This window comes from Littorina saxatilis, linkage group LG16, assembly GCF_037325665.1.
Source record: "Littorina saxatilis isolate snail1 linkage group LG16, US_GU_Lsax_2.0, whole genome shotgun sequence".
Lineage (NCBI taxonomy): Eukaryota > Metazoa > Mollusca > Gastropoda > Littorinimorpha > Littorinidae > Littorina > Littorina saxatilis.
In genome coordinates this window covers 44,707,893-44,731,545 of record NC_090260.1, presented here as the reverse complement: position 1 = coordinate 44,731,545, position 23,653 = coordinate 44,707,893, and the positions used below count along the sequence as shown (strand labels likewise).

Below are 23,653 nucleotides of genomic sequence, written 5' to 3'. Positions count from 1 at the left end.
GTAAGCGTGTTTGTGTGTGCACACATGACGAATTCATGTCAGTAAAAACCGATGTAGGGCCAAGCCACAGGATGTAAATAAAGACTTTTTACATTGTTTTTACACTAACTCTGACTCGCTTTTAAACAAGCGATCAGAACTTTTACATGTGATAGAGATGGAGAAGCCGGATGTTATCTGTGTTACAGAAGTTTTACATGTGATAGAGATGGAGAAGCCCGATGTTATCTGTGTTACAGAACTTTTACATGTGATAGAGATGGAGAAGCCGGATGTTATCTGTGTTACAGAACTTTTACATGTGATAGAGATGGAGAAGCCCGATGTTATCTGTGTTACAGAACTTTTACATGTGATAGAGATGGAGAAGCCCGATGTTATCTGTGTTACAGAACTTTTACATGTGATAGAGATGGAGAAGCCCGATGTTATCTGTGTTACAGAAGTTTTACCAAAGAATCTGAAGAATCCTTCATCTTTAAGTGAATTAAACATTGACAAGTATAACTGTTTTACTAACATTAACTCTGATGTACAAACTGGCTCCAGTATTTCTTTATTTGGTGTTTAACGTCGTTTTCAACCATTCAAGGTTATATCGCGATGGGGAAAGGGGGGAGATGGGATAGGGGAAAGGAAGGAGATGGGATAGATGGCTCCAGTATGAGAGGTGTGGTTGTGTATGTGAAAAATGTTCTTAATGCCCAAGTGTTTTTTTAAGACTACGCATGTTTTAGAATCAGTATGGTGTGAGGTACCACTTGACGGTAGGGATAGGCTTTTGATTGGATCAGTGTATAGGTCACCAAATAGCACTCATGAAAACAACTTGGCGTTGAACAATTTGATTTTGGAAGCTACCCAAAATAGATCTCATGTTCTTATTACCGGGGACTTTAACTACCCAGAGTTAAATTGGGAGGAGGGCACCTCACCCTCAAATTCAGAACACAAAGCAACAGTATTCATGGATACAGTCAGAGACGCTTTTCTCCACCAGCATGTGGTTAAACCTACTCATCATAGAGCAGAGCAGAATCCTACCCTGATTGACTTGATTTTGACAAATGAGGAGGGCATGGTTAGAAAACTGCAGCAGCAGGCACCCTTGGGCAAGAGCCACCATCAGTGTCTTTTGTTTGAGTATGTATGCTATGCAGGAAAATCATCCAGTGGCAAAACCGGACGTTACGTGTACAATAAAGGTGACTATGAGGGTATGAAGGAAAAATTTGGAGCCATCGGTGTGAACGACAGACTGAAAGGGATGGGGGTTCAGGAGGCGTGGGATTTGTTGACAAATGAACTGGATAACATGGTGAAGGAATTTGTGCCTTACGTTAACAGTGACTGTACTGGTAAGAAGAAAAAACCTCTGTGGCTAAATGAGAAAGCTTTGACTAAAGTTAAGAAAAAACTTGCAGCTTATCAAAGATACATGAATACCAGAGATGGAAAAGACTATCAGCTATACGCTCGGGCTCGAAACCAGGCCAAGTCGGCATGTAAAAGAGCCATAAAGGACCATGAGAAAGAAATAGCCAAATCTGCAAAGAAAAACCCAAAAGAATTCTACGCATATGCAAGGAGTAAAATGAAAACAAAGGACACTATTCCCGATCTAAAGGACTCTGGCGGGACTCAGTATACCTCCGACCGAGTCATCCATACCGGAATGCACTGAACGAAATTTGAACTCAACCTTAAGCACTATTGATATTAAAACGGAGTGTGTTCTCAAACTGTTGAAGTCTCTCAATGTGTCCAAACCTCCAGGTCCTGATAATGTGCACCCTAGAATTCTAAGAGAATTAGCAGATGAGTTGGCAGAGCCACTGGCAACTGTGTTTAGGACATCTTTGTGTGAAGGTGTGTTACCAAGACAATGCAAATGTGACACCACTGTTTAAGAAGGGTGACAAGTCCAAGCCTGGAAATTACCGACCAGTATCTCTGACAAGTATAACATGCAAGACAATGGAAAAAGTTGTAAGAGACTCACTGTTTGAGCATATGGGAAGTAATGGTGTGTTCACAGTTGACAGAGTGTCAGCATGGATTTGTGTCAAAAAGATCATGTGTAACAAATCTGCTTGGAGTCCTTGATGACTGGACAAATAGCCTAGACAATGGAAAGCCGGTGGATGCGATATACCTGGATTTCTCTAAGGCATTTGATACGGTGTGTCACGAACGCCTCCTCGCAAAGCTCAAATCGTATGGTGTCACTGATGAGGTCAATGATTGGATCGGCAGCTTTTTAATATATCAATATATCATAATCATCAAAGCTGAAAAAGTTTTCCCTTTCCACCTCCAGTCTCTCAATATATATATATACACTCAAAGGAAAAAGTTAGGGACCGCCCTTGAAAAAAACAGCTGACTTCATCTGTGCCAAACTCCTTGTTCCTAAGTTTATAAAACCAAATGGTTGTCAGGCCGTACACACCAGTGGGTGAGCAATGCTGTGTTAGCAGGAAACTTGCTCGGGATCCACGGAGGCCTGACTAGGGCATGAGACAGAAACTGCCAAACTGCAAAAAGTGGACCATTTTTACGCTGGCGCGTGGGCAAGCCTGGGCGGGAAAGATGAAAAATTCGTTATGCACGTGCAGGGAGGATGTGTTGAGAGTGAACTGTTGTCACCAGTTAGGCTTTATAGCCCCGCGATTTTCCGCTAGCCACCATCTTCTCACTATGCCTCCCAGACGAAAGGTGACCACCTTCAACAAAGCCCGGGCCATCGCATGGCTGCAAGACGGCGTAAGCAAGCGAGAAGTGGGCAGACGACTTGGAGTGTCCCATTCTGTCGTGGTCAGGCTGCATCGGAAGTTCCAGGCCACCAACAGCGTTCTGGAGAGGCCCAGGTCAGGACGGCCTAAGAAGACAACACAGCGTGAAGATCGCTTCATCAGAAGACAAGCTCTGCAGCAGCGAGGCACCACTGCAAACATCATCAGGGGCCAGCTGAGGGTGGCAACAAACACCAACGTCAGCACAAAAACCATCCGCAAACGCCTGCACGAAGTTGGCCTGCGATCACGTCGTCCAGCTGTACGACCACGACTGACAGCAGCTCATCGCCAGGCTCGTTTGGCGTTCTGTCACAACCATGCCAGGTGGACACGCTGTGTTCCAGGACGATAACGCGACACCTCGCAGAGCGAGGCTGGTCAACAACTTCATCCAGCAGGCTGGTGTCACCAAGATGAACTGGCCGGCCTGCAGCCCTGATTTCAACCCCATCGAGCACCTCTGGGATGAGCTGGACAGGCGAGTGAGGAACAACCACACACCCCCAAGGAACCTGCAGCAACTGCTTCAGTTCCTGCAGCAACTGCTTCAGTTCCTGCAGCAACTGCTTCAGTTCCTGCAAATCGAATGGCAGGCTATTCCTCAGGCCTTCTTCAGGAAGCTGGTAAACTTGATGCGGAACAGGACTGCAGAAGGCATCGCAAAACACGGCGGACACACCCATTACTGAACTGTTCGGAACTTGCACATTTTGTTTTCAACCCCCATGTTGTTTCAGAGCTTGTTGACACGTAATGCGTGAATGAAATGTCACCATATTTTGGAAAAGGATCCCAGAGATAATGAATTAAACATCTTACATGTTACAAAATTGATTCAATTTTGTTTGGTGGTTTGGAAGCTGTGTTTGTTTGCGTAAGTGGTCCCTAACTTTTTCCTATGAGTATATGTCAATTCTTTTAAATCCTTTGGCGTGTCGCTCTTCTTTGAACTCTATCCAAGGCAATAGATTGCCGTTTTAAAAATAGGGACCATACCAAATTACCATATTCCAAATGCGGCCTAATTAACAATTTATACAATTTAAAAAAAGAATCTTTATCCAATTAATCGAAACTCTCTTATCATATACATGTATTGATATAAATCATTTTAACAGCCTTATTAAGGTTGTCGAATACTCCTGCGAGTAGCCTCCCTTTTCGATATAGAACGCTTCGTGTGTCGTCACAGGTAATCCACGCATTAGCCATATCCATACATGTTTATGCAAAATAATGAAATAAACATTAGGAAATGCCAGATGTTGTAAAATATCCCATTTCTATCAGTTCAATCAAAAACAATGGCTAGAACCTGCATTTATGGGATAGTCTCCCTCAAAATAGACTTTCCTAGTTTTCACCCAACAGTCAGCTTGCCTTTTTAGCTTAGTCGTTAGTGAAATGCGCTAGACATCATGAGGTCGCCAGTTCCAGCCTTGCCTTCTTAGCTTAGTCGTTAGTGAAATGCGCTAGAGATCATGAGGTCGCCGGTTCCAGCCTTGCCTTCTTAGCTTAGTCGTTAGTGAAATGCGCTAGAGATCATGAGGTCGCCGGTTCCAGCCTTGCCTTCTTAGCTTAGTCGTTAGTGAAATGCGCTAGAGATCATTCTTTCTTTCTTTACTTGGTGTTTAACGTCGTTTTCAACCATTCAAGGTTATATCGCGACGGGGAAAGGGGGGAGATGGGATAGGGGAAAGATGGAATAGAGCCACTTGTTAATTGTTTCTTGTTCACAAAAGCAATAATCAAAAAATTGCTCCAGGGGCTTGCAACATAGTATATATGACCTTACTGGGAGAATGCAAGTTTCCAGTACAAAGGACTTAACATTTCTTACATACTGCTTGACTAAAATCTTTACATTGACTATATTCTATACAAGAAACACTTAACAAGGGTAAAAGGAGAAACAGAACCGTTAGTCGCCTCTTACGACATGCTGGGTAGCATCGGGTAAATTCTTTCTCGTCCCAACCAATATGGGACTCCCCCTAACCCGTGGGGGATGCTAGAGATCATGAGGTTGCCGGTTCCAGCCTTGCCTTCTTTTTTGCCTTCTTAGCTTAGTCGTTAGTGAAATGCGCTAGAGATCATGAGGTCGCCGGTTCCAGCCTTGCCTTCTTAGTTTAGTCGTTAGTGAAATGCGCTAGAGATCATGAGGTCGCCGGTTCCAGCCTTGCCTTCTTAGCTTAGTCATTAGTGAAATGCGCTAGAGATCATGAGGTCGCCGGTTCGAGCCTTGCCTTCTTAGCTTAGTCATTAGTGAAATGCGCTAGAGATCACGAGGTCGCCGGTTCGAGCCTTGCCATTGTCGGTACATTTTTCTTTTTCTTCAAAAATGGGTTTATACCCCCTGCGGGTTAGGAAAGAATTTACCCGATGCTCCCCAGCATGTCGTAAGAGGCGACTAACGGATTCTGTTTCTCTTTTTACCCTTGTTTAAAATCAAGGATAATCCACAAATTGTTTATAAAATAGCTAACATTCTTCAGCTTCAGGGGAGTTTTGCCCCCCAGACTCCCCAACGGGACCCTGGACCCCAGTTTGTACACCCCCCCCCCTCTGGCTTAACTGCTCCGCCCCTGTAATCTGTGTTCATAAGACAATGATTGTATGTATTGGTGTTCCCCTCTTGAGTCTTGTTCTTCAATGACAATGTTGCGGTGACTTTGTATGAGCCAAAATAATAGCCGAACATTTTCCAAGATGTCCTAAAGCTTTCTGACAGTTTCGGCCAAATGTCCCAACATGAAAATGTCTGGCAACACCCCTGCCTTCTAAATGAAATTTAATTTTGATGAGTAAATGGAACATGAAAATGATGAATTAGGTAATCTTGAACTTTAGCGTGTTAAATTCATAGCTCATAATTCGGAGGCATTTAAGTCTCCAAATTTGTAGAACCTGCACTTGTAATCATAACAAGTCATTTTAGATCCCTTTGAAGTTACGGAATAAACTCCGATGAACTGTACGAATGCATTTTGTTTACATGGGTCAAAGAAGGAATTATCCGTATGATCAGAAAAGGGAGACAACTCTTTCGTGTAAATGATGTCCCATGGCTGACAACGTACGCCATTTTCGTCGATTGAACAACCAAATTAATTAATTATGCTTAAGTTTGAAGCTCAATCCGTCAATTAATTTCACGACAAATGTTCTTTGGCTTGCTTACAATGGACTTGTATCAAAAATAAGTAAAGAATGTCACTGGATTCTAAGCTATGAATTTAACACGCTAAAGTTCAAGATTACCATGAATTAAATATCATAAACAAGTAAATGCAGACAAAAATGTTGAAAAAATACTGATGGGACGATATTGGGCCTTACGGCCTACACCATATCCCCACAAACTAAACTAAACTAAGCAAATTTCCAAGTCTAAAATCAAATTTTCACGAGTGAAATACGAGGTCTAAAGTTCAATCAGCAGTACTTTGAGGGGGAGGGAAGATCGTTAGTATGCAGTTTATGTGAGATAAACAAGGCCGGCTGCCGTCCTACCTGTATTGTAGCCGCATGTGCGTTTTACCAGAGATCTGTAGCTGGAGGCTCGTCACGGATGTTCTCCTTTTCCGCACCACGTGTCGTTTTATATTACGGTTCCCCCAAAAAGTGTGTCAACTTAGCGAAAGTTTCAGTGATTGTGGCTTTCTCAATGGCTGAAAGGTTCAGTGACTGTAGTTTTCTCAATGGCTAAATAGCTTGCCTTAATGGCACACGTTTGCACTGCTGTTCGAAAGCTGCGTTGATCCCGGAAACAACACAGTAGTGACCTCCCCTCTACTGAAGTGTCTTTTTAGTGGAATTGTAACTAATGATGGAAACCTTAGCTATTAACGGCGGCCGATCTCTTTATTTCTTGGAGATAAGAAATCTGAATGGATATTTCCGAGGAATTGTGCTTCCCAGACTTCATATTTTTTTATTTTATCTTTTATGCATGCATTCATTTTTTCAAGCCCTTACACTTTTTGATGTGTTATTGGGAACTTTTACGCTGTGCATTTCTGTGGACTGCTTTCAGAAAGTAGAAGAAAACAACAGAAAAAGTCTGCTTTCAGTCATTTATTAAAAAGCATCTTGAAAATAACCTAAAGTTAGCGATAACATATTCAAAAATCACATCAAACAGTCTCCATTACGCACAAATTAATAACTTCATTTATGTGTTTATGTTTTTACCTAGTTTCCATAATTTCAGACCAAACAAGTCAAACTTACTGGGCAACAGTTAACAGGGTCAGATTTAGTGAATGTAATTTTAAACTTATGCTGTCCAGTGTTGTTTTTAAATTAATTTTGTTGATCAGTTTGTATAAATGATGCGTGTGTTGGTGTATATGGCTGGATTGAAATGTTTCTTAACCGCAACGTCATCACAAATTCCCAACCTTGGACAATTGAAGATTCTGTATTCTGTATTCTGTATTAATTTTTCTCGTCGTGTTTTTCCCCACTGACCGTACTGCTTGTATTCTAGACAACTAAGCGTACAAAATACAGTAACATGCAAACTGACAAACCGACAAGTTTCATTTGGCTGGCAACACTAAAGGCATGTGTAGTAATCTGTGGGATAGTCGTGTAAATGCTTTAACTGTTTATAATCTTATTTGCAACAAAAAGACAAATCGCTCTGGTGCTGGAGTGAAAGGGATATTGAATGACAGAAAAATAGTTGTCTTAGAACAACATGTTGATTTTGATTTGTTTCAGAATTGTGACAAGCCAGTACATGTAGCATGATGGAACTTGGAAGACCTGAAGTCTTAAGATGGTGCTGCATGTATGTCTTCCAGTGGCGGGTGTGTGTGAACTGCTGTGTGTAAGAACGTGTGTGTGTGGGTGTGTGTGTGAGCGAGCGAGCGAGAGAGAGATCAGAGACAGGGACAGAGGAGAGAGAGAGGGAGAGAGCTGGAATATTTATATAAGTGGGAAAATGTTGGACAAAAAGCATATACCCGTAAAATCCCTAGCATAAGCCCACAATCTAGCAAACGCCGACCCCCCACTTTGGGCCAAAAGTTGTGCACAGGGGTAACTACCTAGCAAACGCCCACCCTGCTTTTTTCAAAGAGACTATAAGCTCACTTTCACTAGGATTTGTGCAGACTGTTCTAAAAGTCATCTTTTTCCCCTTCTTTACCTTTTCGTGTTTCTTTCCTCTTTTTCTTATTCTTTGTCCCCTCTCCTCACTCCCACCCATCGTTCATGTTTGTTCGAGTTTCTCTTCTCCTTTTTTTCCTAAGTTTGTGAGGTTTTCTTTCTCAGAAAGATTAGGCCTTTTGAAGACAAAATCCAAGTTCAGTTAACGTTTCATTTCCAAAGACGATCGTGTAATTTCTTCCCTGTACAGAAAGAAAGGGCTTCATTGGTGTTGACATTTCGACATTTCATCAAGTTTCTTTTTCCCGGAATTGTGTTGTTATTGTTTGTCCTTGCAAAGGCCTGGCGATTTTGTTTTTACTTTATACATTTATATGAATGACTATACTCGTGTTGTTTTCAGAAGAGCCAGTCCTTTTTATATTTAGTCAAGTTTTGACTAAATATTTTAACATCGAGGGGGAATCGAAACGAGGGTCGTGGTGTATGTGCGTGTGTGCGTGTGTGTGTCTGTGTGTGTGTCTGTGTGTGTGTGTGTGTAGAGCGATTCAGACTAAACTACTGGACCGATCTTTATGAAATTTGACATGAGAGTTCCTGGGTATGAAATCCCCGAACGTTTTTTTCATTTTTTTGATAAATGTCTTTGATGACGTCATATCCGGCTTTTCGTGAAAGTTGAGGCGGCACTGTCACGCCCTCATTTTTCAACCAAATTGGTTGAAATTTTGGTCAAGTACTCTTCGACGAAGCCCGGGGTTCGGTATTGCATTTCAGCTTGGTGGCTTAAAAATTAATTAATGACTTTGGTCATTAAAAATCGGAAAATTGTAAAAAAAAATAAAAATTTATAAAACGATCCAAATTTACGTTTACCGTATTCTCCACCATTTGCTGATTCCAAAAACATATAAATATGTTATATTCGGATTAAAAACAAGCTCTGAAAATTAAATATATAAAAATTATTATCAAAATTTTTTTTTCGAAATCAATTTAAAAACACTTTCATCTTATTCCTTGTCGGTTCCTGATTCCAAAAATATATAGATATGATATGTTTGGATTAAAAACACGCTCAGAAAGTTAAAACGAAGAGAGGTACAGAAAAGCGTGCTATGCAGCATAGCGTAACCACTACCCCGCTCTTCTTGTCAATTTCACTGCCAATGCCGTGAGCGGTGGACCACGAGTATACGGTCTTGCTGCGTTGCATTGCGTTCAGTTTCATTCTGTGAGTTCGACAGCTACTTGACTAAATATTGTATTTTCGCCTTACGCGACTTGTTTCTTTCTCTCTCTCTCTTTCTCTCTTATGGGCGAGGGCCGGATGAAAAGAAGCATGTATACATTGCTTATTCTGTCACCCTCGTAAAGTAAATTTCAATTCAATTCAATTCAATTCTCTCATGATTGTCCTCGTTTGCCTTCTTTGCCTCAAAGTCCCTTTTTTCTTCTTTTTTCCTTCACTTCTACTCACACGACCTAACATGCTTTCGGGGTTTGTATTCACTCAATTACATGGTTGAGCACAAAACTTACTTTGTGCAAAGGGGTCTATCCCTAGCAAACGCCCACCCCCCAATTTTACCCTAAATCTGTGCACAGGGGGGGTGGGCTTATGCTAGGGATTTTACGGTATATATATGTATATATATAACACTGTGATGTGGGTTTTTTTCTGAAAGGTTTGTATTGAACACATATAATATATAATTTGCTTGTATGGTTTACTGGTATCACAACTGACATTCATTATTATAATCTTTATAATCACATGTAGCCAGGACAAATCAATCAATGCATCCTGCATTTACAACTTCCTTAGTTGTTATTTATGATGTTAAGTTTGTCTTTGTTTCTCTTCTCTGCGGAGTATAAACAGAAAAAAGTACACATTTGATATTTCACAAAAACAACAGAGAACAGTATCTTAGTGTTACTTCATATTTATTGAAAAGCACAAAGCAAAATATTTCTCCACTCTCACTTCTTAACATAAATTTACAACAGTTGCATTCAGATCCATTTCACTCTGAAGCCCATTCACACTTGCGATATAAATTGCATTAAAAAAACCACATTTTAAATAAAAAATTCCTGCGCTTAGAATTGTACCCACGGAATACGCGCGATATAAGCCTCATATTGATTGATTGATTCATTCATTTATTTGCTGTGCACGTGCGCACATGTGTTTGTGTGTGGGTGTGTGTGTGTGTGTGTGTGTGAAAGTGTTTGTATGTATTTGTGCGAGTGCCTGTGCATGCGTGCGTGCTGGTATAATTGTGCGTTTGTGTGTGTGTGTGTGTGTGTGTGTGTGTGTTCGACGGTGTGTGTTCGACGGTGTGTGTGTGTGCACCCCCACCCCCCACCCCCCCTTCACACACACACACTATTATGAGCTGATTATTTGCGCCTCAATATTTCATTTATTTTCTTACGTTTTATGTTGTTTGTTGTGATTCACCACACCCGAGTTTCTCGAAATTGAGATAATAAAGACATTTAAGCCTCAATCTTAAATGTTGTTATGTCGGGCGAACGATCTACTCCTGTATTCTGAATTGGTTATTCCTATTCAGCATGCTACTGTGTCAGCATTTGGTCTAGTATAGATGCGAACTATTTGGGTTATTCTCAGACAGCTTGGTAACCACCGGATAACAAAGTGCTCATCATAGGGTGTCACAAGTTACCTCCCATGTAGTGCTGTACTAATTATTTCAATGGGAACTAAGGAATTTGAGGAAAGAACTTTACAGTGATTACAAATAATTAAGGAAAAGCAACCACAATAAGTTTGAGAAGTAAAAGATCAAACTCAGACATTTCTTTAATTGTTGATTTTAGGGGGAAAAGTTTCACTAAAAATACTTGGACAAGAACTTAGAACCTTAAATAATTTAGTGGGGCTAAAGCTTGGGCATATAGAGCTGTACCTTTCCACTACAGAAAGGGAAGAAGGAAGAACAACACGGGGTTATAACATGGTATTTCAACTATTTATAGTCTGAGTGTTGCAGATGTCAACATCGTCGGATGTCCGCACTTCAGCGCCCATGAGCAGAACCGATCCAGGTACACGTGAATTACTTGAGAGACTAAGATTTTTAGAGGAAGCTTTCGAGAGTGGGGCGGGGGGACACAGGGGTCATAGAATGGATCACCTCTCTATAACAGTGGCACATGATGTCAGAAGAAAGATTGTGGAGGAGAAATCCATCGACCTGGCAATTCTCCTTGCCAAAGCCTTTATGGACAGGCACGAGGGACAGGCAGACAGTGGCCTTTGTCCTGGACGACCTGGGGCGCCTGGTCCCAAAGGAAGAAAAGAGGGAAAAAGGTAAATTGCTAGCAATTTGTTGGCACAAGATAGACATGGCCACAGGCGAAAATAATTCTGCTTGGAAGCACACACCATTCAGTAACTTTAACGATATCTGCAGGATCCTCCCAGGATTGAGCCCTTACAAAAGGCCATGTTGTTGTGGTCTGGTTTAGTGGAGGAGGGTCCTGTGGCTGCACCATTACCAACCTGTATCCATTGCTAGTCTTTCTCACCCTGTGAGAGCCAGGGGTTGGCGTGCTAAACAGAGTGATTTGGTTGGTGTACACCACCAGATTACTTCTGCAAGTATAGTACGTAATGGGCAAAACAGAGCTGAGACGTCAGCCAGGGGCCTGCTGATTTGCTGGTACAGATGAGGGCATTTGGATACAGAGAAGCGGAGGGGGTGCATTTCAAAATTAGGTGTTTAAAAAAGTGGTCAATTACTGCCTGTGGTTATATCTATCTCCCCACTAAGATTGGTGCGAAAATCCATTGCGCCATCTACACAAACTGCTTATGAACAAGGTGTACACCGGTTCGAGGCATTTAGGGACTCTCTTGGGCTACCCCAGAGCTGGCCCGCACCAGAATCGCATGTATTGCATTTTGCAGCGTCTGTCTTTACAACACTGTGCGCCAGCAACAGTTAGAACTTACTTAGCGGGTGAAGCTGTAAACACAAACTGAACGGTTGGGAGGACCCCACCGACAATTTTGTACTTAAGTAATTGTTACAGGGGTTGGCCAAGGAGGGCCAGCGACAGGTTAACAGGCTGCCCATCACTTTTGATAGGCTAAAGCAGTTGATCGACATCTTGCCCAGCATATGTATGAATCAGTTTGAGGTAAACTTGTGTATCTTATAAGCTGCATTAACCTCCGCTTAAGTATTAACATTTAAAAATATATATGTTTACAGCTTGCTGGATCATAGGATCAAGTTTTATTTCTCGCATGGACAAGGGTTTGAAACAGAAAGGGCAGGGTCTACTGCTCCCAATACCTACAAGGCTTATTGGACGACCAGGACTCCGCCTAGGCCAGGTGCGTCCGCTTGTGGTGGAGACCCTGAAGACTAGTGTGCCTCCAACATACATGGTTCTGCATGTTGGGGCCAATGATATTGGGTTGCTCAACACCTTTACCTGGAGGAAGGAACTGGAGGAGTGTGTCCTGTTCATGCGGACCTTATGCCCCGACACAACCCTGGTATGGTCGGACATGCTGCCCAGACAGAGCTGGCGGTACAGTCAATCTGTAGCGGGGGCAGAGAGGGCCAGAAAATGGGCACAAAGGAAGGCAAGAAAAGTGTTTGGGGCTGAGGGAGGGGAGGTAATTAAGCACCCCAACATAAGCAACGACGGCTGGTGCCTCGCCGCAGATGGTGTACACCTCAGCGAATGGGGCAACACACTCTTTGTTGCGAACTTAGAGAGACAGCTCACATGTATAATTAGGGCGGGCAGAAGTGGCGTAAATTGCTAGCAATTTGATGGCATAAGATAGACATGGCCACAGGCGAAAGTAATTCTGCTTGGAAGCACAAACTATTCAGTAACTTTAACGATATCTGCAGGATCAGTAACTTTAACGATATCTGCAGGATCCTCCCAGGATTGAGCCCTTACAAAAGGCCATGTTGTTGTGGTCTGGTTCAGTGGAGGAGGGTCCTGTGGCTGCACTATTACCGACCTGTATCCATTGCTAGTCTTTCTCACCCTGTGAGAGCCAGGGGTTGGCGTGCTAAACAGAGTGATTTGGTTGGTGTACACCACCAGATTACTTCTGCAAGTATAGTATGTAATGGGCAAAACAGAGCTGAGACGTCAGCCAGGGGCCTGCTAATTTGCTGGTACACTGATGAGGGCATTTGGATACAGAGAAGCGGAGGGGGTGCATTTCAAAATTAGGTGTTTAAAAAAGTGGTCAATTACTGCCTGTGGTTATGTCTATCTCCCCACTCTGCGCCCGATTATGCCAAAAAGTAATAACCTGATAGAACAGAAATATGTGTTGTTTCGAACCTCTGCATTTGTGTCAGAGGAATAGTGATTCAGAACAGCTAAATGTTTGGTTGTACATGTATAGACATTTTTACCCTGGTCAGGGTTTTGTGCTTAATGAGGAATGTAAATTGAAACTGCTATGCTACTGTTGTAGGTCGAGCAAAACCAAGGTGACTAGTATAGCTAGAAAATTGAAGAAAACTGGAGCTAGAAATTGCGCCACAATTTTGGTGCTGGTCTATCATCCAGGGTGTTTTGTCTCCCGACCAAGCTATTTGAGAATAACCCAAAATGCCGACACAGTAGCCTGCTGAATAGGAATAAAACCAATTCACCATACAGGAGTACGTCGTTCGCCCGACATAACAACATTTAAGATTGAGGCTTAAATGTCTTTAAGTCTTAGATTGTGCGGTATGGGGATGGAAGTGTGTGTATATGTGTAAATATGTGATAAGTGGTGTCTCGACATAAAGACATTTAAGCCTCAATCTTAAATGTTGTTATGTCGGGCGAACGATCTACTCCTGTATTCTGAATTGGTTATTCCTATTCAGCATGCTACAGTGTCAGCATTTGGTCTAGTATAGATGCGAACTATTTGGGTTATTCTCAGACAGCTTGGTCTGGAAGCAAAACACCCCGGATGTTTACACCAGCACCGAACTTGTTGCACAATTTTTTAGCTCCAGTTTTCGTCAATTTGTCTAGCTATACCAGTCACCTTGCTTTTGCTCGACCAACAACAGTAGTCCTAGCAGTTTCAATTTAAAACCACCCACCCACCCTTCTATAGGTTAAGGATGTTAATTTAATCCTGATTTAGTCACTTAATTCACAGGGGTTGAATCTCATTACATTTGGTGTTTTTGTTTTGGTTTAATTTTAATTACAATTTGATAGCAATTTTTTTTTTTTTTTTTCATTACTGTTGTGTTACGGTGCTTTGTGGAGGCATAAGATAGACATGGCCACAGGCGAAAGTAATTCTGCTTGGAAGCACAAACTATTCAGTAACTTTAACGATATCTGCAGGATCAGTAACTTTAACGATATCTGCAGGATCCTCCCAGGATTGAGCCCTTACAAAAGGCCATGTGGGCATGTTGTTGTGGTCTGGTTCAGTGGAGGAGGGTCCTGTGGCTGCACCATTACCGACCTGTATCCATTGCTAGTCTTTCTCACCCTGTGAGAGCCAGGGGTTGGCGTGCTAAACAGAGTGATTTGGTTGGTGTACACCACCAGATTACTTCTGCAAGTCATAGTACGTAATGGGCAAAACAGAGCTGAGACGTCAGCCAGGGGCCTGCTGATTTGCTGGTACAGATGAGGGCATTTGGATACAGAGAAGCGGAGGGGGTGCATTTCAAAATTAGGTGTTTAAAAAAGTGGTCAATTACTGCCTGTGGTTATGTCTATCTCCCCACTCTGCGCCCGATTATGCCAAAAAGTAATAACCTGATAGAACAGAAATATGTGTTGTTTCGAACCTCTGCATTTGTGTCAGAGGAATAGTGATTCAGAACAGCTAAATGTTTGGTTGTACATGTATAGACATTTTTACCCTGGTCAGGGTTTTGTGCTTAAAGAGGAATGTACAGCAGCAAGTTTGTTGCTAGTGGAATTTTGAACCCCAGTCAGGGGAGTTTGTTGATGTGTGGATACACATGTGTATATACCAGTTCAATAAATGTTTGAACTGTTAATACCAGTGTTAAGTCTTAGATTGTGCGGTATGGGGATGGAAGTGTGTGTATATGTGTAAATATGTGATAAGTGGTGTCTCGACATAAAAGCTAGCATCAATTCAACTGCATGAAAGCATACATTTTCATGTTTGCACCTTTGTTAATCACCCAGCCATACAGATGCGTGACGGTTTTTTTCACAATTTGTCGTGTATAATGACGTAATTCATGAAAAAAGAAGGTGTAGTTGACATTTTGGACGGCTACGTTCGTAACGCCCTCTGGTACCGGCGAGGTGCAGACCCCGATTGCTTGAACTCCTGGGAATCTCACATGACAAGGTTGGTATTATTTTGTCGCTCATTCATTTATAAGCATATTTGTAAAAAAAAAATTCAAATCAAATCACGCAAGTGTGAACTCCATGAAGTTCTTCAGCCCCACCGGGTTTCGCTTGTCAGTCTTGTAATCTCATGAAGTGAGCGTAACGGCATATTCGGAATCTTGCGATTTAAAATAAAACATTTTCACCTTCGCAGCCGGTCGTGAGTACTTTTGTCACAGTCCGGACTTTAATTGCGAATATCTCGAAAACTAGGTGGAATTCTGTAATGAGCTTTTGGAAATGCCTCAAACACCTAAAAATCTATTATCTCCTAAACCCGCATTAAAATTGATTGACAGGTAATGAAATAAACAAAGGTCAAACATCGATTATCTTCGCAGCACGTCGTGAGACACTAAGTAACCATACTTCTAACAGTGTAATGTGACTTTCTGGTTCTCTTTCTGAGAAGAGTTCTGATCTATTTCAAGATGGCTCAAGGAACAAGCAGCGAACTCAAGCGGGAGTTTGAGAACCGCGGGTAAGTTTTTCTTCTACATCCTGTTCTTTTTGTATACAGAGGTTATGAACAGAAAGTCTGAGAAAACAGGGTCTTAAAGGGAAGAGTCTTAAATCATAGGGTCTTAAAAAGGAGCGAGTCCTAAATCATAGGGTCTTAAAAAGGAGCGAGTCTTAAATCATAGGGTCTTAAAAGGGAGCGAGTCTTAAATCATAGGGCCTTAAAAGGGAGCGAGTCTTAAATCATAGGGTCTTTAAAGGGAGCGAGTCTTAAATCATAGGGTCTTAAAAGGAGCAAGTCTTAAATCATAGGGTCTTAAAAAGGAGTTTCTGGAAGTTTTCAGACAAAATCGCGATTGTAAGGAAGATAATTGTGGGTTCGATGTCAAAATAAAAGCTGAGTTATGGTTCCTGTTTATTTCAGGTAAGAATTAACTTGGTGCGTAATTACACAACACGTAAAAGATAAATGTAAGTACAAAATCGGAAATATATTTAGTTTGATAATCTCATTCAATGAAAAGCCTGATTTCTGTATTTTTTTCTTTTTTTTCTTCTTGTTCTTGTTTTGTTTACCCGTGCATGTTTTTCCTTCTTTGAAAAGTATGGTTACTTTGGTACTCACGACGTGCTGCAAAGAATGTTTTTAGCGACCGGCTGCGAAGGTTAAAACAAAGGTGTATGCTCACCTAGATTGCTCACTTATGACATTGTATTGCATTCTCAAAAGCGAATATTATGAATTTGATGCTTTATCCAGTAACCAAGTTTTGTGCACACCAGTGACAACAATTAGACGTGTTGTGAATGATGTCTCCGGTAGAAGGCTAATTATCCCCCGGACAATTCCCCCGTATACATCTGCCCTCTAAACAATTGCCCCAGACAAATGCCCCAAACCATGGGCGGACAGTTGCCCCCCCCCCCCCCTTCCGAATACCCCCTCCTCCCCAGCATCGTGTGTGTGTGTGTTTGTGTTTGTGTGCATGTGTGTGTGTATATGCGTGCGTGCGTGTGAGTGTATGTGTGTGCGTCTGTGTTTGTTTCTGTGTGTGTTTTTCTGTGTGTTTTTCTATGTGTGTGTAAGTGCGTGCGCGTCTGTGAGTACGTGCGTGCGTGTTTGTGTGTCTTTTTGTCCCTGTGTGTCTGTTTGCACGTGCGTGCGTAAAATGTTAACGCCGCGTGCATGCGTGTGTTTTCGAAATGCCGTGTATTGTGTGCGTGCGTGCGTGCGCACGTATGCGTACAGGACGCGGTTCAAGCACCGTTTGGAGAGACCTGCATTATAGTCTGCTTATTCAGTGACGCACAAACCCAAACCTGTGTGTGTGTGTGTGTGTGTGTGTGTTTCTGTTTTTCTGTGTGTGCGTGCGTGTGTGTGTATGTGTGTGTGTGCGTGCGTGTGTGTGTGTGTGTGTGTGTGTGTGTGTGTGTGCATCAAACGTTCTTAAAGGAATGGTGAATATAAAACTTAAAGCGTTCATTGTAGAAATAATTATAATCATGATAGCAAGAGAAGTGTAAAGCGGTTCCTTTCTTTATTTGGTGTTTAACGTCGTTTTCAACCATTCAAGGTTATATTGCGACGATTTGTTTGTTTATTTATTTGTTGCTTAACGTCCAGCCGACTACGCAGAGCCATATCAGGACGAGGAAGGGGGGGGGGGGGGGGGGATGAAGGGGGCCACTTGTCAAGCGATTCCTGTTTACAAATGCACTAACTCATTACTTGTGTCCCAGCAGGCTTTAGTAAAACTAAATTAATACCTACTGGAAGATTACCAGTTTCCAGTATGTTAAAATAGGCTTAACCTATCTACTGCTGGACTTACATCAGAACACTAACAGATTAAACCATACATGAATCGCGAGACAAGCGGCAAGAGAAGAGATTGTTGGAAAAAATACAGGTGAATGAGCAAGAAGGCAGAAAAATGAAAAGAATTCATGAAGAAAAAGAGAGCATGACAGGAAAGAGGAACCAAAAATCTACCTAACAGCAAACTAGAAAGCTCCTGCGGTTCCAAAAACAGGAGGGGCCTTTAATTTCATAACCGCAGTGCCCCACTGCGGGATGTGGCACTCGTGGGGCCATGCAGACCCATAATATGTTACCAAATACCGTGTGTAGTCTAAATTTGACCATTAATTAATTAATTAATTATCACCGACATTTAATGAGCTTTTAGGAGATGATAGCTTTTTAGGTGTCTGAGGCATTTCTAAAAGCTCATTAAAAAATTCCAACTCGTTTAAGAGATATTTGCAATCAAACACCCTTCTGGGTCCGCACGGAAAGATATGCATATTTTTCTTTCTTTGAGAAGCATGGGTCTGCACGGCCCCACGAGTGCCACGAAAGGATATGCACATTTTTCCTTCTTTGAGAAGCATGGGTCTGCACGGCCCCACGAATGCGTCCGTGTGTAGTCGATAACGAGTGCCGGCGAAGGTTAATCACATCTTGATGTTCAGCAGAAGCACTACTTGTAAACTAGCGTTTGTTTGTTTGCTTGCTTAACGCCCAGCCGACCACGAAGGGCCATATCAGGGCGGTGCTGCTTTGACATATAACGTGCGCCACACACAAGACCGAAGTCGCAGCACAGGCATCATGTCTCACCCAGTCACATTATTCTGACACCGGACCAACACTAGTGTCCTAGCATTAACCCCATAATGCCAGACGCCAGGCGGAGCAGCCACTAGATTGCCAATTTTAAAGTCTTAGGTATGACCCGGCCGGGTTCTTTCTTTCTTTATTTGGTGTTTAACGTCGTTTTCAACCATTCAAGGTTATATTGCGACGGGGAAAGGGGGGGGATGGGATAGGAGAAAGGGGGGAGATGGGATAGGTGAAGGGGAGAGATGGGATAGAGCCACTTGTTAATTTGTTTCCAGTACAAAGGACTAACATTTCTTACATACTGCTTGACTAAAATCTTCACAAACATTGACTATATTGGGGTCCTGATTTGGCCTATTATGGTCCGCTGGACCCGAAAAGCAACAGCTAACTATTGACTATATTCTACACAAGAAACACTTAACAAGGGTAAAAAGAGAAACAGAACCGTTAGTCGCCTCTTAGGACATGCAGAGTAGCATCGGGTAAATTCTTTCTTGTCTCAACCAATATGGGACTCCCCCTAACTCGGGGGGGGGGGGGGGGGTTGATAAATGTTGATATCACAGTCAAATCTAACGATAAATAATATATACTAAACTTGGCAAAAATATTATTGCGATTAAGTTTGCACCCAAATTAAAGTGGTAATTCCCAAGTCATTTTATTCCAACCTTCTCTTGGATGACTTCTCGGATAACTAATTTCCTTTACACAGATCACGTGATCGCCGCTTAGATTTCCCTGTACAATGCAGTGAGGACAGGTGGCTTTTCTCAAGTATGTGTTAACATGTGGATTTTCAACCTATTTTTGCGAGAATATTTTGCTGTGCAAATAATGCAGGCATGTGGCTTTTCTCCTGTATGTGTCAACATGTGGGTCTTCAAACCATCTTTCCGAGCAAATTTCTTTGAATAACGAGGACAGCCATGTGGCTCTTCTCCTGTATGTGTCAACATGTGGGTCTTCAAATGCCCTTTGCGAGCAAATTTTACTTTGCAATGAGGACAGGCATGTGGCTTTTCTCCTGTATGTATCAACATGTGGGTCTTCAAAACCCCTTTGAAAGCAAATTTCTTTAAACAATGAGGACAGGCATGTGGCTTTTCTCCTGTATGTGTCAACATGTGGATCTTCAAAACCTTTTTCCGAGCAAATTTCTTTGAACAATGAGGACAGGCATGTGGCTTTTCTCCTGTATGTGTCAACATGTGGGTCTTTAAATGCCCTTTCTCAGCAAATTTCACTTTGCAACGAGGACAGGCATGTGGCTCTTCTCCTGTATGTGTCAACATGTGGGTCTTCAAATGCCCTTGCCGAGCAAATTTCTTTGAACAATGAGGACAGGCATGTGGCTTTTCTCCTGTATGTGTCAACATGTGGGTCTTCAAATGCCCTTGCCGAGCAAATTTCTTTGAACAATGAGGACAGGCATGTGGCTTTTCTCCTGTATGTGTCAACATGTGGATCTTTATATCCTCTTTCCGAGCAAATTTCTTTGAACAACGAGGACAGGCATGTGGCTTTTCTCCTGTATGTGTCAACATGTGGGACTTCAAATGCCCTTTCCGAGTAAATTTCTTTGAACAACGAGGACAGGCATGTGGCTCTTCTCCTGTATGTGTCAACATGTGGGTCTTCAAAACCTCTTTCCGAGCAAATTTCTTTGAACAATGAGGACAGGCATGTGGCTTTTCTCCTGTATGTGTCAACATGTGGATCTTCAAATGCCCTTTCCGAGCAAATCTCTTTGAACAATGAGGACAGGCATGTGGCTTTTCTCCTGTATGTGTCAACATGTGAGGCTTTAATTGCCCTTTGTGAGCAAATTTTACTTTGCAATAAGGACAGGCATGTGGCTTTTCTCCTGAATGTGTCAACATGTGGGTCTTTAATTGCCCTTTCTCAGCAAATTTTACTTTGCAATGAGGACAGGCATGTGGCTTTTCTCCTGTATTAGTCAACACGTGGGTTTTTATAAACTCTTTCCGAGCAAATTTCTTTGAACAATGAGGACAGGCATGTGGCTTTTCTCCTGTATGTGTCAACATGTGGGTCTTCAAAGCCACTTTGTGAGCAAATTTCTTTGAACAATGAGGACAGGCATGTGGCTTTTCTCCTGTATGTGTCAACATGTGGATCTTTATATCCCCTTTCCGAGCAAATTTCTTTGAACAACAAGGACAGGCATGTGGCTTTTCTCCTGTATGTGTCAACATGTGGTTCTTCAAATCCCTTTTCTGAGCAAATTTCTTTGAACAATGAGGACAGGCATGTGGCTTTTCTCTTGTATGTGTCAACATGTGGGTCTTTAAAGTTATTTTGTGAGCAAATTTCTTTGAACAATGAGGACAGGCATGTGGCTTTTCTCCTGTATGTGTCAACATGTGGGTCTTCAAATCCCCTTTCCGAGCAAATTTCTTTGAACAACAAGGACAGGCATGTGGCTTTTCTTCTGTATGTGTCAACATGTGGGTCTTCAAATGCCCTTTCCAAGCAAATTTCTTTGAACAATGAGGACAGGCATGTGGCTTTTCTCCTGTATGTGTCAACATGTGGGTCTTTAAATACCCTTTCAGAGCAAATTTCTCTTCGCAATGAGGACAGGCATGTGGCTGTTCAGTTGTATGTGTTAACATGTGTTTGTTTTGACCAAATATTGTTGTACATTTAAGGCAGGCATGTGGTCTTTCTCTTGTCAACATGTGATTTTTTACTTGAGCACTGGACAATGTTGGTATTTCAGGTGCCTCTTGTTTCAGCCAAACAACGTTGCTGTCAGCACTGGACGATGTTGTTATTTCTGATGTACGCTCCATCTGCACGTTAACTGTTTTGTCCGTCTTGAAATCTTCACCTGCTGGTGCTGTAACAGAAAATGCAAAAATCTTTTGTAAGTCTCATGATGAAAATGTCTACATATACTGTTCAAAAAAAGAAACGCATAGCTTGTAATATTTGGTTAATTTAGTTATATGGCTACAAGGATATCCACAAAACTGCAGAAAATTTTTATCTGGTCGTCGACCTTTCGTCCATTGCCACAAGTGAGCACGTGACGCATGCGTTATCAGTGGCGACAATGTCAAAATTGCTCATTTGGCATGACCACTCGTCATGCTTCAGTGTAATCTCATGAAATCGGGGAATATTGAGCTCTCACCATGTCTTCCAAAACCCATAAAAGCGGATTGTTCGCCACAAAGAAATCAGACGACAATTCAGCGACGAAAGATGGCCCGATTGAGCAGAGAAGACCGCCAAATTGCATTGGGTTGTTTACAAGCAGGCCAAAGTCAAAGTGCAATCGCCAGGCACTTCCACGTGTCCCAGAGCACCATCAGTAGACTGTGGGTCAGGTTTCAAGCCACTGGCTCCGTTGCTGACTTGCCACGAGCGGGAAGACCAAGGGCGACAACTGCTGCTCACGACCGCTTCATACGGCTCCGCCATCTCCGGAATCGTTTCCTGTCGGCCTCATCTTCTGTCCAGGCTCTCCCCGGGCCACACCGATTATCGGACCAGACCGTGCGGAACCGCCTGCATGAAGCTGGTTTGAGAGCTCGCAGACCTCACAGAGGAGCTGTCCTCACCCGCCGCCATCGCCAGAACCGAGTGCAGTGGGGCAACCAGCACCTTCGCTGGACCGTCCGGAATCACTGGAGACACGTGTGGTTCAGCGACGAGTCCTACTTCCTGCTCCAGCGACATGATGGTCGGAGGAGGGTCTACCGAAGAGTAAACGAACGTTACGCGCCTAACTGTGTGGATGAGGCACCCGTTCATGGTGGTGGAGGCGTCATGGTGTGGGGGGCGATCAATACCGCTGGAAGGAGCACCCTGGTGCACGTCCAAGGGCGCATAACTGCCCAGCGATACGTGGAGGAAATTCTGCGCCCACACGCCCTTCCTCTTCTGGCTGACCAGGATGCCATATTCCAGCAGGACAACGCTCGCCGGCACACAGCACGACTCACCACCCAGTTCCTCACCGACCACCATGTCCAGGTGCTTCCCTGGCCATTCATGTCGCCAGACATGAACCCGATAGAACACCTCTGGGATGAATTGGACAGACGTGTGCGCAGGCGAGAAGAAGCGCCGGCAAATCACCGCGATCTATTGCAGGCACTTCAGGAGATTGTGGGACACCATCCCACAGCAAGATATCCGGCATCTGATCCAGTCCAAGCCCAGAAGGTGCCGGCAGTTGTTGCTGCTCAAGGCAGTCACACCCCCTACTGACTTGACAGCCTCGGCACCCAATCGTATTGATTGACTGATTGATTTGAAGATGCAAATGAACTGTGTGTGCATTCAACTGTGTCCATACCAAATTTCAAACAAATAATCTAAATATTGGATTTTCAGTTAATTCTTTCGAAAAATAAAACAAATTTGGCAAGTAGCAACTATGCGTTTCTTTTTTTGAACAGTATACCTTTTCTGAAGGTATGTAAGACAGCATTCCTGAAAGATAGAAATTCACAACTCCCAAAGACAGAAAGATTCTCTTCCTGAAAGAAAAGAAGAGACGTTAAGGAAAGACAGAAAAAGATGTCACTTAAAGGCACACAACTTCTCAGGAAAACAGTTCGGCTTACCATCTCAGATTTGGCTTGACTTTGCATGGAATACGACCATCTGTCCACTTGGTCACATACCAGAAATGAACAGTGTGGGTGATCCCTGTGCATAGTAGACATTAGCTGATAAATTAAATTAAATGTTGTAAATGCAACCACTGGCTTCTCAAGAAATAATTTCATTCAGTGGAACCCCCCCCGCCCCCTTTTAAGACCCTTCAAAAATCTAAGAAAATCAGGTTTTCACTGTACAGCAATTTCAACTCACCAGGGGCAGTGAGGAATTGTTAGTATGTAACCAAGTGAAGGGATGGTCTTAACCCATGTCAAGTCTGGCCTGATCTGAGATGCTGATCCAAACCATTTTCACAAGGGGAAGAAAAGGCAGTTGCTTTCCTTAAAAGTGACTTTGAGCAAAACTTGAATTTTTAAGTTTTTGTTGTTGCCGCAGCCTCAACACGACCCCCACACACCTTACGCGTATATCGCATGTTAACATGTGGATTTTCGAACTGTTTTTGTGAGAATATTTTTTCTGTGCAATTAAGGCAGGCATGTGGCTTTTCTCCTGTATGTGTTAACATGTGGGTCTTTAAATGCCCTTTCAGAGCAAATTTCACTTTGCAATAAGGACAGGCATGTGACTTTTC

The 23,653-nt window shown here is 42.7% G+C and overlaps 1 protein-coding gene across 1 annotated transcript; it reads right to left on the bottom strand.

Moving 5' to 3' along the window:
- Positions 1–17,221: 17,221 nt before the first annotated feature.
- Positions 17,222–22,551, bottom strand: LOC138951111 (zinc finger protein 268-like). Its single transcript, XM_070322763.1, has one exon. It carries the CDS (start codon positions 21,234–21,236, stop codon positions 19,191–19,193), a length of 2,046 nt encoding a protein of 681 aa, XP_070178864.1. The 5' UTR covers positions 21,237–22,551; the 3' UTR covers positions 17,222–19,190.
- Positions 22,552–23,653: the final 1,102 nt, after the last annotated feature.